General features: G+C 41.8%; 1 protein-coding gene across 1 annotated transcript in view; it reads left to right on the top strand.

Moving 5' to 3' along the window:
• The first annotated feature begins 3,368 nt into the window (after positions 1-3,368).
• Positions 3,369-18,645, top strand: part of LOC147798089 (protein phosphatase 1F-like) — a 28,948-nt gene continuing 13,671 nt past the window's right edge. The window contains exons 1-3 of the mRNA XM_087140933.1: positions 3,369-3,712; positions 16,838-16,968; positions 18,318-18,517. Of these exons, the coding sequence (XP_086997059.1) occupies positions 3,537-3,712; positions 16,838-16,968; positions 18,318-18,517 (507 nt within the window). The 5' untranslated portion in view covers positions 3,369-3,536. The remainder of the gene's footprint in view (positions 3,713-16,837; positions 16,969-18,317; positions 18,518-18,645) is intronic.

Below are 18,645 nucleotides of genomic sequence, written 5' to 3'. Positions count from 1 at the left end.
TTTGATCTTGTAATGGGAGGTGATTAACTTTTTAAAAAGTGAACCCAACAGTTGCCAACTGTCAAAGAAAAATTAACTGCTTCAGTTTCAAATGAGTTTATTACAGTCCTAAACAGGTTGCTTGACATTCATAGAAAGAGTAGTCTAACTTTCCACAAAACCAGCTTATGGTCAAGAAAAACTCTAGCCTAATTTGCCATCAGCAAGTCAACAGTCAAAAAACCCCAGACTCTCCACTGAGCCAGCACAGTAAAACCTTTTCCCGAGTGCAAATTGTATTGTTTAGTTCTCCTCTTTTCTGAGTGGAACGCGATGTAGTTCTGTTGGACGCACACAGATACGTTCTTCCGTGTTCCACGAATGAAAGTTGGATACTCCATAGTAGACATGCACAAGAGTGAAAGGAAATTCATCTTGATAAATTCACCTAAAATGTCAGAATGCATCTTTTCAGCACTTGTTGGGCAAGCTTGTCAAAAATTATAGCTGTTACATATCTAAAAACAACATCTCGCTGGCACATTGTTTAGGTTTCTTTACTCCCAACTGTCCCCCCCCTATGGAAAGTTAGCCAAATGTTGTTAGCTGCCTCAGCAGGAAGGATCCAGGTTTTTTTCTGGGGGAAACTTTGTTGTCCCAGATGTTGAAGCCATTTAATCTTTCTTTTGTCCTTAACCGATCAATATGCAAATAAGACCTATCCAGGGTTTATCCTTTTCAGGGGCTCTTGCAACCTTTAGACGGAAGCCGCTAAAAAAAGAAAGAAAAAAAGGAAAAAGAAAGCTCGGCAATGGAGGTGTTGGTTTTGAGCCCAGTGGTGTATCCAGCGGAGGAGGGATCAGTTGACCCATCATCAATAATGCCTTTTTAAAGTGCCAAACCTTTTGAAGCCAACAAGTAAGAAACGATACTAGGCTAGGAGCACCTTTCTTTGGGGATGATTTTTCTTTTAACACTCGTGGATGAAAACAACTGGATGGTCGTTTCAGAAAAAATAAATCCCCGTGTAGTTTTCTTACACTCAAAACCTGGATTCACCAGGGCCGCCGGGATCCTTTGAATCAGTCGCCGCTGAATTGTATTCACAGCAAAGAGGCGTCAAATAGCTTCAGTACCGGTACAGATTGTTGACTGCTTTCAGATCAGACTTCGTTTCCTCTGATGTCTACGGCTCATGTGTGCCGATGTTAAAGTGGCTACGATTTGGGATTAATCATGGGCGTTAGTCGTTGCGAGACTGGGGGGGGGCGATAAGTCCCCTGACTTTTGGGCACTGAGGAATATGCCGTTAAATTACTTTTCAAGGATGACAAACATCAGTTGTGAATTTCATTTGGTTGTTGGTGGTGTAGGTCAGGTTGGCACTTGTGGTAGACTATTTGCCCTGTGTGCCACAGCTGTAAAATATACCTCAGAGAATCGAATGGAAAATTGAGCGGTTACTGCACCCGTGCCGTAACCGTCCAGCCGCACATTACAGTGTCACAGAAGGGCTCCCTCTAGGGCCGAGCCGTCTCCTGAGCAGTTAAAGGCCCATGCTCACATAGCATGGGTGATGAACGTAAACACAGCGCGGCGTTATACGATCTTTGCTGCGGACCAAATGGTCACAGACGCAGAACCCGTACGTGCCTCAAGCACAGTGCACATGCCCATCTTATTCAGAGGTGACTTCAAGTTGGTCAGCTAGAATAGAAAAATTTCACGAGAGAGAGAAAGCTTAAATTTTGATTTTATAGGCTTTTTTGTAATTCAGTGTCATTCAAAAGTTAGATTTTTCCCCTTACAAATTTTTAGGAACATTTCAGAGTCAGATACGTTTAGTACTTTCTTAAGTTGTTTTCTTTGAGAGTGAAATTTTGAGCACTCAGTGAGCAAGTGTTAAACATTATCTTTAACAGCAGATGAATCACACAAGTTACCGGGGGATAAGTTCATTTTATGCAAAAAGGTCTTAAGATACCTACACATGCCAGTGCGAAGTCAGTGAAGGATCATGATGACTTCATTCCATCTGCTAATGCCCCAACCGAAGATGGTGAAAGATGGTTCATGAGAATCTTCAATGAGGAATATGTCATTCTTTCCAGTTAATGACTGTTTCCAGTTTCGTTTGAGGTCAGATTTGAGATTACCTTTACTTTCTGATATTGATAATGGGACGGAGGTAATCATTTGAGCTTTTGGGGGGTTGCTGATTTAGCAAGATATTAGCTTTTTATTATCAGGTATTCCACAGTGACCTGGGATCCATTCAAACATTACCACAGTTCTTTGTTGTATGTTTTTGTATGCATAGAGGATGTTGCAAGCTATCTTATTTTGATTTATGAAATAGCCTGCAAATCACTATAGCAGCCAGTAAAGGAATTTCATTTAGACCGGCTGCCCAACAATAAAAATGCACAGAACACGACTTTATCATGACGAGCGCCCTCTAACGTTATACCCCCGTTTTGAATTTGCACGGTCGGGCAATTGTTTTAGGACTTATGATCCCTTCCCCACTCCCCAACACTCTACTGGTTTCATTTGTGTCAACTTATAAGAGGGACAAGTAGAAATGTATAAGTTTGAAATAGAATGTCCCGGGCCTCTCATTAGTGCTTGTTATCCTAAGGGCCCTTGAAATTGGCTCAAGGCTTACATGTACGTGAAATTGTGGTTCCATACTATATTACATTATGATTATATTTGATTGTTTTGGGGAGGTGTTGTTCGGATGGGACGGTAAGGTAACAGTGCTGGTGTAATCATACTTTGTGCATCTTGCACAAAAATGTACCAAGCCTGCACCAATTCAAATCATATTTACTACATTCCCGCACACCTTTCATTTAATTCATTATTTGTCATTGCCCTTTCAGTGTCGGAAGGGTTGTTGTTTATGTTTGTCCATTTTGTTGGTCAGACTCACAAGGATACACGCTCGGTTACTGTGGCAACGACTGACATCACCAAGGTAGGCATTAGGCCTTATGGCAAGAAAAAAACCCAAAGAACTAATTTAATGCAGCTGCTATTAATATTTGAGCTACTGTGAAAACCGAAACGAAAACTAGTGACGCATCCCCTAAGCTTAAAATACAGTCTTCTACTTAGCCGGAAAAAACCGCAAAATCTTAATCCCAAAATCTCTCCCATCTCGATTTAGTTTTTAATCGGGACGAAAATATCTGCAAACCACGGTGTGACGTCATACTTGACCCGACATCCAATCTACACAATTTGTACGTGGCCGACGCTCATGTAATACGACCCTGTCAGGATACTTGGCTACGGCCGCCCATTGTACACAAGGATATGGGAAATGGCTGCTAGCGGCTTCCATAGAACACGTCTTTTTGAAAGTCGTAGCCGTACTATTGTTCGTCGTGCATGCAGTACGCGTGCTGCACTGGTTCATTGAATCGCAGTGTCATGCACCGGGACAGTAGAAGCGTAGACGAAAATTGAACTCGGTGCGCGAAAAAACTCCCTTCAAAAGCCAAACTCTGCAGCTTTGCAGAGGCCCCCGTATTTCCACCCCTTCCAAGATGGGTTCCGACCCACGCCTAGACGTGGCCAACTTCAAGAAGTTTCTGCAGGAGTTCAGCTCGACCCACGCAGGCACGGACAACCTGCCGTTTTCTAGCCTGACTTGCCACATGACCAAGGAGGAGATCGAGGGCGAATGTTTAGAGTGGGTCACCAATTGCCTTGTCGGCCAAAAGTGAGTCGAGCTTTTTCTTTCTAACTTAGCCCTGACCTAAAAGGCGTGCATTTTTACCAGAGTGCTAGACATTCCCGCGAGTCTGTTGAATGCTACTAGAGGACATGCCAGGTCAAGGTTGAATTTACTGCCCCAAAACATGAGTTAGTAAAATTGGTTGAGGAAACTCAACTTTGACTAGTTTGAGGAACACTTGATTTAGTCAGAGTGGAGGTACTGTTAGTGTTTACAACAAACCCGTTTACCAGTGGTGATATGCTGTGTACTTGCTTGCTAATTGTCATGCTGCAAACTTAATACTACGGTTCCTGTGTTGTGTTCAATTTTGGCTTTGTAAGAAAGGTCTAATTTGCATCAATATGCGATAGCAATTGTGCACGTGTACTATGTGCATCGTGCATGCATGTATTAAACATGTTAAAAGTGGCGAAAGGTGGAAATGGTCGTCTTTCATTGCTCTCTTCAAAATGACAGCTTGCCTGTTGGAAAGAATTACTCCATTGGACGCTTGGTTCCAACTTCCATAATTATATCTGAAACAAATACTTATCAATGTGGTCATTTTGTCACTTTCTGGACAGCTGCAAATATGAGACTACCTTTTTAATTTTGTGCATGAGTGCAATTAGGCAACTGAGTAGTACATATGTTTATCTTCATGTATCTTTCCAGGACTGTTTGCACTTCATCAAGGTCACAAACCAGTGATTTTTCCATACCTGTTCACAATCTGGATAGAAGCCAGTTCATACTGGATTACTGGATTACCTAGAGCACAGGTGCTTGGTGCACCTACATGTTTTTTTTGCAAAGAAGATTGGTCAGAAATGAGGGAAACGGCTCAGCTTTCCTCTACATGTACATGTACATATGTACAGACTGCCAGCAAAGGGGTGCAAAACTGGTTGTGGTATTTTAGCGTCAACGAGCGTCAGCACTCACAATTAGCATCAACAAAGCGTCAACAACTTGAAAATACCCTCTTAAGATTAAAAGGTGGTATTTTCATGTTAAAGAGATGCTTACATCTGCCACTATACAAGAAAAATGGTGAATTTGCTTCCAGATCCTTGTAGGAAAAACATTTATGGCGAGTCTGTGGAGAATTTTTACCCAGGTTATGGGATTTTTTAAGAATTCCAGTTCAAAATGCCTTTTAAAGCAAATATTAAAATTGACAGAAATATTTTATTAATTTGTTTTTATGTAGTTAACTTACCGTATGTATCAAATAAAAAAGACCTTATGTACCACATGTGGCTAAACTTCTGCTGGTCGTTTTTTAAAATTCAACTTTTTTATTCACATTTTCAACAGCGCTTCCAAACCCTTAAGGTAGTTCAGTGAATGTAATTCCTTTTGCTATTTACCGTTATGTGCATTGTTCAGTAATTTTTGCACTCGTACAAGTACATGCACCGGTATCTTGTAAGTTTTTATTAAATCAAGCGGATGCCTGGGTGATTTTGACCCTCATGGGCGTTTTAACCCCAGTGAGTGGGAGTTGGAAGCCTGTAATTGCATGCACACATTCCATATTCATTGTCAAAAGCAAAACTCACTGGAGTCTGCCACTAACGTGACATACAAGTAGAACCAGTTACCAGCACTCCTATATGTACGTGTGTGTTTTATTCAAAGACTCATATCTTTATTGAAATCCATAATCCGATAATGTACATGTATACATGTACATGTAGTGCTGTACATTCTGTAGGCCTTATGCGTACATGTTCATGTACTGTACATATGTCGTAGCTGTGTAATATGTGCTGAGTAATGTACTGTACTGTATACATGATGTACATGTACCGTGTACGCTTACAAGTACACTGTGGTGAGGGACTTTGTCAGGCAGTCACCTGTGGGATCTGATTTAGCTTGTGAGCCAAAGTGGGCATGATAAGTGTGCGTAGTAGTGGGGGGGGATTCCATACTACGATGGGGCTCTGGATGTCTTTGTCACACTTCCTGTCCTCGGTCAGAGATCACCGTCATGTTGTGGGTCACCAGCGAGTCACGGAAGGGCTTCCTCGTTGGCTGAAAATTGTGCCTCATACATGTCATATGTGACATACAGTATCAGCAATACAGGTGGGGGGGGGTCATTTCAGGGTTTGCTGGGGAATTTGTAACACGGCAACAATCATGTTCAAGTCGGGTGCAGTCTGCTGTGCTGTTGGACAGGTTAACACAGTTTTTGCGTAGGAAACAGGTGCGCTACCGGTATGTAATTTATGAAGGTTCATGCCAATCAGTCAAAGTCAGGTACATGTACATTTCCCCTGATGGTGCTCAGCACCAAAAAAGCTCAGGATCTACTTGTAGCGGTATATGACCTACATTATAAATATTGGTACATCTGTACATTGACGTGATCCATATTTCGGTAGGTCTACATACATGTACCCGGTATAACGGTGCGTTAATCGTGGAATGAGCTGGTACCAGGACAGTGCTTTCTCAACTGAAAAACCACATCCTGTGCATTTGTAATGATCACAGTGATGGTGCACCGTTTCCTTTATCGCATACTACATGTAATTTCTGTTTTGCACAAGTGCACATGATGCATAAGGTATTGAAAGTTAACACCATGAATGGGACATTTTGTGAAATGAATTTGCATTCACATTCCCCCCCCTTGGGTGACGGTTTTTTCTCACTTGTGGAAAAAAGGCATGAAAAAATATTTTCCCAATTGTGTGAAAAGGGTTGAAAAATGCTTTCCCACTTGTGTGCACTGAAAATGCAGGAAAATCATTTCCCACGTACTGGAAAAGATGTGAAAATTTTTTCCCTCTTGTGTGAAAAAGTGTAAAAATATTTTCTCCCATGTGTGAAAAGGTGTGAAAATGTTTTTCCAAATGTGTGAAAAGCCATAAAAATCTTTCCCATTTATTTTAGGTATGAATTTTTTTTTCTCCCATGTGTGAAAAGGTGTAAGGTGTGAAAATCTCTTCCCCGTTATCATGAAAAAGTATGAAAATCTTTTCCTGCTGAAGGAAAAGTTTTCAACATTTTGTGAAATGAAAATGAATTCCAGAGGAAGACAAAAAGAGTGAAGAGAATTTCCCATTCCCAAGTTTATTTCAATTGCAGTATAAATACCGATTACTGTTGGTACTGGTATGTACCGGTACCACAGCACATCAATTGAACTGAGTTTGCATAGCGGACATGTACATGTACGTCTGATCATAGACGATAAACTTCATTTTACATGTGTAAGTACATGTATAAACATGTACAACATGCACATGTATGTATGTGAAAGCACAAACTCTCTGCCCCAAAGATGTGCTCTGCGACCTGAGCATGCACACTGCAGTTACACATCAAAAACTCCCTTAAGTAAACAGACAGAGGCTTCCCTGAAAATCCAGGGAAGTGGAGCTGTTGGTACAGATAAGGTCACTGGATCCCACTCACTGTCCTGATGTGTTAAGGCACTCAACTTTCCCCCAAGCTAACCAAATTACATTGTACATGTACTTGCACAGATTTGGTGCAGTGTCTCTCTCCTCCCTTTGGGGAGAGTTGATGGTGAGAAAACGTCAAGGGAGTATCTCAGTCTGTGAGATGTGAAGAAAGACCATGATATATCATACTTTACATGAACCATTGCGACACCATAATCAGTCAATATCAGTGCACAAACTGAATTTGTCACACCACTGTGTGGCCCACGGTGCCATTGTGTACGGAGTACTCTGTTACAATGTCCCCGTGTCAGTAATGTACCCGGTATGTACCGGTACCACGGTATTTTTTTGTGCTTTTTGGAACATTTGTTTTATGTACAGTACATGTACATGTATGTAGTTGAAATTAATTTACCCAGTTACCATGGTTACATGTACATGTAGATGAATTTACATGTTAAAGTGTATCAGGAACTGCAGTGAATTTTGCACTTTTTAAAACAGTTTAAATTACTGGTACATGTATCTATCCTGGACAACTGAGGGTGCTGTTGTTGTGAAGTCCTCTAGGGAAGACATAGCCCATTGCATAGGCTTTTCTGTTCAAATTGTTAACCCAGAATTAACATTCCTGATGAAGGGATTGATGCCTTCTTATTGCTACGCACATAAATGACAGTAAATCAGCAAAGAAGAGAAAACTGACTTTAGCAAAAGCTACAAAAATGCAGGACTTTTTTGTGTAGAAACCATTGTAACGTTGAGGTACATGTATTTTTCCTGAGATGAAGTCACAGTTTTGCTCATGAATATGGAAATCTCATTAGCATAAAAACCAAAAAAGGGTAAAAAGTACCTTTTGAAATATTGACAAAAAAAAGGTTGAAAATAAGGTTAACAGAGACACAAAGGTGCAGTTTGAAGGTCTAAAACAAACTGAGTGTAGGGTTTGCAGACTACCCTTTGAGTGCAAATCTACACTTGGAAGCTACTGGTATTTTGGTTGACTTCAGTCTGTGGTGATCAGCTAAAAGTGGAGCTCCCACACCTGACATCCGCCCGGCAAATTGTGAGCCAACAACTGAGAGATTCATGCCTGGCTGCGACATTTGATCGGTCACAATAAAAGGGAGGAGGGGGAGTTATCATGCAGCGTGCATGGAACATGACCTGGATGGCAAAGCACAATGGCCCGATTAGAAATTGGATAATATCCTTTCATTACACCATAGCTGCTACATGTACAGATTATTTTCAGTTGGGAATACCCTTGAATAATAGTCAAAATCTGAATTGGTCACACCAGTGCAATTTTTCTGTTTAGATCTTGATTGATTCTAGAAACCTGGCTACATGTGCGTGGATGCTTTTTTTTTTTTCATCATTGTTATTAAAAATCCATTGCATGGGCATGTATGCACGGACCCTATGTAGTTTACATACATGTACATGTATAATGTATGTACATGCACAAACATTTCATAGTAAATTGTTGATCGGGTATTTTTGACAAGTTTATGGCATACTGCCTTACATGTACACATACCGGTAGATGTACATGTACATTGATGTAGAATCTCAGGGATGTGACAGTACACGTACATGTACAGTACATGTACTCGTACATGTATTGCGTTCAGTTGGTGGAGAGCTGTTTCAGGTTTACAATACATTCATCATGTACATGTACTGTGTATTTAGAGACCGCAGCTTGGAATCCTGCTGTTTGGTTCAGACACACTACATTGTACACCAAGGCAGTGAAGACTGAGCCAATTAGAGTCTTATCTCTCCAACCCACCATTCTGAGGATAAACACATACTGTACATGTACATGTATGGTGCCAGCACAAGTTCTGTGTACACTGTACTGGTATGTGTACTAACAGCGATGGAATGGGGTTTTTTTTGGGGGGGGGTAAACCCTGGCCATTAGATTGAAAAGAATATGGTACAATATTTATGAAGTTGCAATGCATCTCCAATGGCTGGTAGTCCTATAAAGTGGAAGGGGGGACAAATAACTACGGTACCTTTTCAAAGGTGGGGGGGACAATGATTTTTCTGGGACGTTTCTTTTTTTTACTGATTGGAACTCGCCACTGGATGATTCAGGGGGCTACATGTACGGACATGTACATGGGCACAGCGCGTATGGATGATGTACAGTCACCTCCCTAATTCCGGATCTCAAATACAACTCCATGGTCAGATTCCAGCAACAAAACCATATAATTCTGGTGAAATACACATACTTGTACATGAATGGTCAGTAGTCCACCTTGTGTATTGGAAAAACTACAAAATTACTCTCGGAGTCTAAGCTTTTAATTTGGACTTACCAGATCATCAAAAGTTTAAGGCAGACTAAGCTGTATGCATTAGATTACCAATATAAATATTTACAAAGGTATACCTTAATATTGGTGTATCATTATACTGGTACATCTACACTAAACATCGTGGAGGACGAAATTACGTTTTGATGTACTTTAGTCTTTATTCTATATTGTGTATTATGTAACATGTAAACAGGGCGGATGGACAAGCCAGAGCTGCCCTTTCAGTCAGAATCAAGTCATGTGTGATGTACATGTATGCATGTCTATTTAATGTAGGGCGGGCAGTGGATAACATTTTTGGCTGTCTGTGAAGTGTGACTGGAGAAAGGTACATTGTACCGGGGTATGTGTTGTACGTATTTGTGCCTTGTACGGCTGTGTGTCTGTACACTCTGTATGCAAATGTATACCCAATTCTTACGTGTTCATATCCATATATGCAGATGTACATGTACATGTACCTGTGGATTCTGTACCTACAACTACAAAATCCCCACCTGCCCAGAAGAGCCAGCCAGTGCTGATGAGAAGGCAGAAAATCAATATAACAAGTGGCTGAGAAGTGGCTTTTTTTTTTTTTCAATCTGGCAGCAAAGAGATTAAAAGAACGTTACATGTTAGGTAGGGATGACCATGAAATACACTGGTCAATAGGATCTGGAGATCAATAAATCGGAGGCCACGTAGTAATGTGCAGTGACCTCGGTCAACCTGTCTTCTCTGTACCCCCCCTTGCTGTTGTCCTCAGCCCTGACCCCAGGAACAAGGTGAGCAGCGGATCTTGTCCCTAGCACTGTATGTAGGCGATGGCATCGGAAAGGAAAGCTGGGGAGGATGACTGCTTGAACATCTTGATCCCTCCTCCCCAGCATACAGGTAGCTTTCAAGGGAAATACGGGGTGCCTGTGAGAGTAACCACAACCGCAGTGATTAGCAAAAAGTTCAGGTACCGCTATGATATGAACTGGGGTCTTAAAGAGCCCTGTAGACATTGCACTGATTGGAACACCCATACCTTACAAGTGCCCTACATGCATGCATACGTGTGCATGTGCTTTTTACAATGTTAGGTTCCATGTTTTTATACAGGTCTGAGCATGTACTAGAGCGGTAATGATACCAGCACTAATTTGCAATTGTGTACTATGCATTGCACAGTTTACATGTGGTGTGCATTGTACCTACGTGATGCTGGTATGGAGTCTGCATGAACATCAGTACAACATGCTCAGCACATACATGTACATGTACATGTATGCCTACGGTACATGTACGAGGTACCGGTATGCATGGCATATGTGCACATGTACATTTATTAGGGTTATAAAATGTATGTACATTTATAAGTATCTCAGGCAGACTTGAATTCTCAATTCCGATTGGTCACTCCATGACAACAAACAGTGTGATTTATAACTGTATTGCATCGTTCATATCAAACCCTGCATAATGTGCTCTTTCAACTCAACGCATTGCATTTTTTAACGCTAAAAGCAAAACTCGCAACTGCAAAAATTACTTCAAATTCAGAGGTGGCGTATTTGTGGGAATAGGCCCCTGTAACATCCGCACTGTACGTCAAGTTTGCTTGAAGATACATGTAATTGGTTATTGTACCTGTGGAACACAGAATAATATAGTGCATCTGCGTCCCGTGTACCAGTCGGCCTTCTTCTCCGAGGCATACAAGACACAGATGCACTACATGTACATTATTCTGTGTTCAACTCGCACTCGTGTGATAACTAACAATACCTGTACCGGTGCTTGTCCTTGCATACATACATACATGTACGTGTATTGTACACGTGTGCACACATGTAGGGTAATTATAACTGGAATCACTTTCTCATGTCTCAGACATGATGGAAGGTACAGTAAGGTAGATTATCTGACTTGGGGCTTGTCATTCAAGAGTAATTGCTGGGGATATTTTCCTAATTTACAACCATAATGACTTCCCCGTACAGAGTGTATATTGCAGTAGTATATGTACAGTATACATGTACATGCACATTACGTTGTACTCTGTACACCATCTAGAGTGCGTGCACATGAACATGTGTGCTGTGTACATATGCGTGTACAAGTACAAAGTACCTGCCTACGTGCTGCATCAACACCTTGATCTATGCCTGTACAGCCTGTGCCAAGACTCTCACTCCCCTGCATCTCTCTAAGTCCCTAGCCACTGTCTTCTTTCGTTCTTTCTCGGTTCAGGGCAAGCGAAAAAGTGCTTGGGGCAACAGGGAACCTTTCCAGAGTTCAGTCCATGGCGTGGGCTGTAAAGGGATAATGGGGGGGGGGTTGGATCCGAGTGTGGCGGAATGGATTGACATGGGGGTGAGAGTAGGGGACTGGCTATGTGTTTGAGCTGGGAATTCAGAAATGGAAAGTGACAGTGGGAATGAAGATGGATGTCAAGTCCATTTCAGGTTTGCTTGCACAGCTCTGATCCGTACATACCGACCTGCATTGTATGCAGTTTGCAATGTGGGAGAGAATTTCTCTGCAGTACTGAAGGCAGATGATTATTGCTGTGTGTACAGAGCCCATCTTATTTGCACATGTATACAGGTACATGTACAGTCCATGTACATATACATACCACACATACATGTACTTGCACATTTGTGTGCACACGACATGTACGATACATGTACATGTGCTGCAAGAAAACAAACGATCCAGTCCTGGATGTTAACCAATAAATAAATGCAGTGGCCTACCCAGGATTGGGGGAGGGGGTTGGACTGGGATTTACTGGTGCCTCCCAAAATACATGTAGCTCATGATGCTCAAGGTCTTTCCTTCCCCCATTGCACCACAGGGGACTAGGATTTATGACAGCCATCAGAGCTAGTTATTGACGATATTGTACTGGTACATGTATTCTGTACATGTACATGTAGATACCTGTATCTTCAAGTTCCAGAAAGTAAAAAACATAAATTAATACATTTGAATCCCGTTCCTTCCTTTGGGTCTGGTGCACAACTGAATAAGCTTGTACTAGCGTGTAGATAACCTCACTAATCCTTTAGTACCGGTACATGTTGCCTCAAGCTACAATGTACATGTGTACGTAAAGAGTATTCAACACATGACCCGGAGACCCACATTTTTTTATGCAGACTTTAGAGGAGTTTTGGGGTCAATCCAAATTTTCTACCATATACAGATAGAGGTACATGTACGTAAAGTCAGCCCTGCCACCAGCTTCAGGCATGAACTTAATGAAGGGGGCCCGCAGTATCAGCTGGGGAGGGGGGCCATATCACAAGAACACAATATAGTTGTTATGCTTGTGCTTTTTACCAATGGGAGGACAGCTTCCCACCAGGGGGATCCGATCCCCTCAGGTCCCCCTCCCCGTCCCTTGCCGATGGGCCTGACTTAAATACGTGTAGAGATTTGAACGTGGCAAGTTGTGCAGTGTGAGCATGTGCCCTGCTTTAGGGTTGAAACAGGTGAAAATGCATACATGGATGCATTTGGATGGATTGGGTTGACGAGGGGAGTTCAGACTGAGTAATGCTTATGGCATTTTAAATACATGGTGCTTACATGGACATGTAGACATGTTCTCTGTACACTTGTATACTTTCCTTTTATTTCTTATCAACACATGCACAGTACATGCATTTCTTGTGCACATGTCATGAACCATCAAAAATACATCCTTTCTTGCAGTGCCATATATGCCTGCGAAACTGTCATCCGCGCCCATGAGAAAAGTTCATTGAAATATGTTCATGATCTTTCCTAGCCAAAAGCCTATTGATTTGATTGTACACGTTCACATGCATGCTTTGTACATTGACATGTACTCTACATGTACTTTGATAACCTGTGCAGAATTATATGCATTGATTTATTAGTGCACTGTTGCACTTTGGTACTGGACTCACATGCTTGATTAAGCAGGCACTGTAACAGGTATTTGTGGTCTTGTTGGTACTGTGCAGTCATTGAGGTAGAAATGTACAGTGTGCTGGTAGTGTACATGTGCATGTTCATCTGCAGATTCACTGTACAGACTACTCCATGGTAGACTGACACCAGTACATCTATGGTACATGTACCATCATCTGCCGATGTACATACAATTTGTGAAATTTAGAGCGTGTGACATAATTTAACTCCGGAGTAGTCTGGTACCGGTACATGTATTTCATGCAGCTCTCTGTTTGTCTTCAGTGTTTCGTTGGTCGTCTCAGAAGGCGCACTGGTCTTTTAGAACATGTATGCAAAATTTTCCCTTAGATTTCCTGACATATAAGGACGCTGTGGCTGTGAGTCATTGTAGGGGGACACTGTTCATTTTCGAGGAGTTTCTGCTCAAATTGTGAAACCAACATGTCGATGAAACCTCCATGTACATGTACGTGCGGTAGATTTCGAAGGGCTTTAAGGGTAGCTTTTCCTAGATACATGTATATTGTACCAGTAGGTGGACCACACTCACTAAAAAATTGAAAGCAACGCATGCAGAGTGCATTATGAAGCCTTTCACATCCCAGTGCGTGGTGCCTTAGGTTTTTCAGAGGGATTACAAATCTACAGACAGGACAAGGACATTGTGCTGCCAAAAAAATCAATAGAGATTGTCAAATTGGCACACCATTAAAGTTGGACCCTAATTCAGGTGAGGTGATGTAAATGTACACTGTACATGTGGGGTACGTCATGGTGTAGATGCAATCTCACCCTTACAAATTATTCACATGACTTTCCAGCAAAGGACATTTGACCACAGATCCTCTGAAAAATGCCAGTCCAATGCCAGAAGGACTTGAGAAAGTCTGTCCCAGAGTCCCATGTTGATTGTAGCCTTGGCGACCAGGCCAGGGCTAGAGCCAAGGTACATGTAGGGGTGTCTGTGCCAATGTGCCAGATAGTCAATAATCCTGACAATAGGGCTCTAATGATTGCAGTAAACAGACAACATGAATGGCATTGGGGTGGGGTATCGGCACAACACGTGCATGGGGATGCGACAGTGTACATGTACATGTAGGTCTGTGGTGGAGATATGGGACTCGAGCGAACTTTGGAATGTCTGTGTTTGAAGTTGAATAGGTGTGATTATTTGGCATTGTTGCAAGCACGCAAAATTCTTCTCACATCAGCCGATTTTTTCATTTTCTTTCAAATCTTAATCTTACCATCCCAAATTGAAAAACACTTCATAAAATTAGAATTTATAGTTGCGCGTGTGTTTCAGTCAGTTTCTGACAAAATGGAATTGTTTTCAAATTTAGATCCAGACACCATACATGTGTACATGCAAGGACATGTACATGTACTTACAAGAGAGACACGCATGTCCAAACTGGTATTTGACTTGAGGTTTAAATCAGCTGAATCATTGGAACTTTAATGAGTTCCTGTATCATTGGAACTTTAATGAGTTCCTGTATCATTGGAACTTTAATGAGTTCCTGTCACATTTTTGGTCCCCGAGTTAAAGTTTCATACACATGTGTGGTAGGCCTACTTGTGCTGTATTTGTGTTGAGACTGCTCAAACTAGAAGAATTTGGGGACAAATGCAAACGTATTAGGGGTGATTTGCAGTACATGTACGTGCATCACCAAGAGGTTGCCATGGAGATGCCATTGTTCAAGTTTACAGAAGCAGACAGAAGCAGGGCTGCCTTGCTGTGATTTGTACAACTTGAGCGAATGTCAGTCGCCAACCTAGGGAAATTAATGATAGATTGAGACATCCATGCGGTAGACAGAAAAAAGGATTATAGCAGCCGGCTTATAGATTTTGTCAACCATTTCTCACCATTCACTGCAAAAAATGGCCCTTCCATGGAACCTCCTGGTGGTGCACAGTGATATTATGAGTCACCATACATGTACATGTGTATTGTTACATGTATGTGTACCGTAGTTGCGTAAGATCACTGCAATGTTGTTTTCAGAAGATTGATGATTTGTAGCAGTTTTACAGCTGTTTACATGCGTGCATGTACTTCCAGCACCAACAAACTTTTGCCTTTTATAAAGATCAACTGTATATTTTTTTTTTATTTTTTTTTTACCCAGTAGCCTTCATGTTCAATTACTGGAACATGGAGGCAACTACACCAGCATGCGTCAGTCTAGGTCATGGAATGGAAATTCGAGTCTCGTTCATTCGCAGTTTTTTTTTTTTTTTAATTGACATAAGTTTGTTGACACAGATGCCAGCGCTGCAGCGGGAATCGGCCGATATTAAAGTGAAGTTGCCGGCACTCAAAAGGGCCGGACATTCCCTCGTTCTGCGCCTGGCCGCGAAGGCTGTCAATCATCTGGAGGTCATCTCGAGCATCTGTAAACGTGCTTGCGGTGCAATCTTAAAGGCGTCATGTCACAGAATTTCTCTTTAATGGATGTGGCATTTAAGCGTTTAAATGTCAAAATAAAACAAATTCTAAGTCTGTTCACAGTTTGTGCCAAAAGCAAACAGAACACAAATTTTGTAGCACCATGGTCTTGTACATTTACGGAATGTAACTGGTATGTACATGTATTTCAGACATACGTTCTTGTGAAATGTGCCAGTTAAATCATAGGTTGTAAATTTCCCCCATCTTTAGAGGCACCTTGGTACCGGGTGCCGGTATTTGATCAGATTTTAGCCTCAAGAATGTTAATGTGCTTTGAAAAAAAAGGTACATGTACATGTATAGACATGTGTTGTATATGCCGTAGTACATGAATGGTACTTAATGGTACCAGTGCATGTGCATGTACATGTAGACTGCACCTCTGTAAATTATGTATATATACATGTGCCATTTTGATGTTTTCAGATTGCCTCGGGCCCAACTTTTTGCTAGCTGTATACATGTGCATTTCCTGCATGCGATTAAAAGTCTTACCGAAATGGCAAAACAGGGTGTGAATTGCTTTTTTGTATATGTATTTGAGATACATTAAAGTACATTTACATGTACATGTTTCAAAATTGATGTTGGACAGTAACAAACATTCCCCAACTGCTTTCAGTGAGCTGCATGTACTTTACAGTTCATAATTTATTGAGCAAACCTCCCCAACCCTGCAATGTCCGTCTGAGGTAGCATCATATTGACAGTGTTCTCCTTTACCACAAACGGCTTGGGAATTTTTCAGATGTTGAAAAGAGGGACAGAGAAACAGAAATCAGAATGAGTTGTCCCACCAGCTTGAACGGTTTCATCCTAGACGGACTTCGACAGAGCACAACAAAGCAAAACAAGTTGTCTCATCAGTTCTTCCATACATTTTCCTTAGGACTGAATTTTACACAAGACACCACAAGAAATCAAGACAGCGCCTGCAGGTCTTAATTCTTTCTTGATTTTTTGTTACCCTCTCCAGCAAAGCTCCTTACGTTTTGGCAGCAGCCATTGCTCGGGCCACTGTGGACATCGTCCTCAGCAAGGACCTCACGATATTCGTTGTGGATGACGAAGGAAGATACGGTGATGATGATGACATCACATGCACATGTAAGGAAGTCTTTCATCTCATTTTAAGAGAGTCAGTGTTATGTTTTGTCGTCGTGGGAATTGTGACAAGTTCTTGTGGTCATTCCTTGAGTCATTTCTAAAGCCACTGTTTGCGCGTGCTGTGCTAAACAATTTTACCACCACCGACTGTCCAGATGGTTCATAATCCACCAATGTTCATAGAATTTGAAAGGGGAACTCCACTTAATGCAACAAAATGAAAAAAAAATTGAAACGAAATGCAACAGAATGCAACAAAGTGCAACAGAATGCCACAAAACCCAACTGTGGGTTTTGTGGCATGTTGCATTGTACTGGATAAATCTCAACCTGAGCGTGATGCAGTTGCACAGCATGCTCTGCCACTCATCTGGCCTGCTGGATCCAATCCGCGTTGAGCGGAAGCATCCCCCCCCATCATCTGTTGGGAAGAGCCATGCTGACAGGGAGTGTTCATTTTGTTGGAAGCGCCGCGAACGCAACGCATGCATCTCATAGTTGTTCTTTTGGTCATGCTCGGGGCCCATAGTGTACAAAAACCTGTGACCATTGTTGCATTTAGCATGGGAAGGGTGGATATGATGCGGATAACCGATAAATTGATGAGGAATCTAAATACTACAGCATTAAGGAAGTCAGGAAAGAGACAGGACAATATGCAAAAACTTGTACAACCATATAAGGTTCGCTGACACGCCGTACAAGAAACAAAATGAAAAGAAAAACAAGCCGGGAAGATGGCTACATGTGCTGATACATGCATTGTATTTAGAAGAACATGTGATGTACATACAGTCCCTGAATATGATACGATCGTGAAGGTTAAAAAAAATGAATGCACCTCGGTGGTATTGTTGAGAAACAGGTTATTTAAAGGTTTCAGTGGATGGAAATTCCTGTGAATTTCCACAGGTCAGCATTTCAACCCAAAAGTAAGCCTGAGTCATGACACACTGTGAACATGTACGTGAATGAGCGAAGAAAGTGCAGATGGATAAACATATACATGTACTTTGAAGTATAACCACTTAATAGTACATGTACCAGTACGACATGTAGATGTAGATTTAATACTGCCTGCACCCTGATGAGAAAAATCACCTCATCTCAAAGCTGTGAAAGCTGCACTTGCTCACACAAAATGGAAATCATTCACCCACCTGTACACTTGCTTATGTTTTTGGTTTCCTTTGAACTGTCTGACGCAATTTCAGTTTCACAGTGGTGTCAAGTTTAGTTCTGAGTCATGTCTCCTCGAGTATTTCAGTTTACAGCTGTCTGAAAACCTCCCACAATGGAAACCAGCCTCCCCCCCTTGTTTTTCCATTTTTAACAATTTTCGGCAACAGTGTACGATGCGGGTCAGATCTTCCCGTTGGTGTGGACCACTGTCAATGACCTGTGCGAGCGCTGGAAGACGGACCTGCCCGACCTGCGTCTGCCCCCGCGCCTCCACCAGGTCTCCCTCTACGCCGTCAAGAACACCCGCAAGAGGATGGAGGATAGGCACGTCATTGTGCCCGACCTAAATGCGCTCTTTAATCTCAAGGTTGGCGGGTCCACTTCAAGATTTCCATATTTGTGAGAAAAACTGTAAAGTCATCCCAGGAAGAACACCTTTTTTTTTTTTTACGCTAATGAGATTTCCATATTTGTGAGAAAAACTGTGAAGTCATG

Source organism: Acanthaster planci, linkage group LG09 (assembly GCF_054643075.1).
Source record: "Acanthaster planci isolate LZ-2023a linkage group LG09, COTS_SCS, whole genome shotgun sequence".
In the NCBI taxonomy this organism is placed as follows: Eukaryota; Metazoa; Echinodermata; class Asteroidea; order Valvatida; family Acanthasteridae; genus Acanthaster; species Acanthaster planci.
The sequence above is the reverse complement of the archived record's forward strand: the minus strand, read 5'-3'. Positions and strand labels throughout refer to the sequence as shown.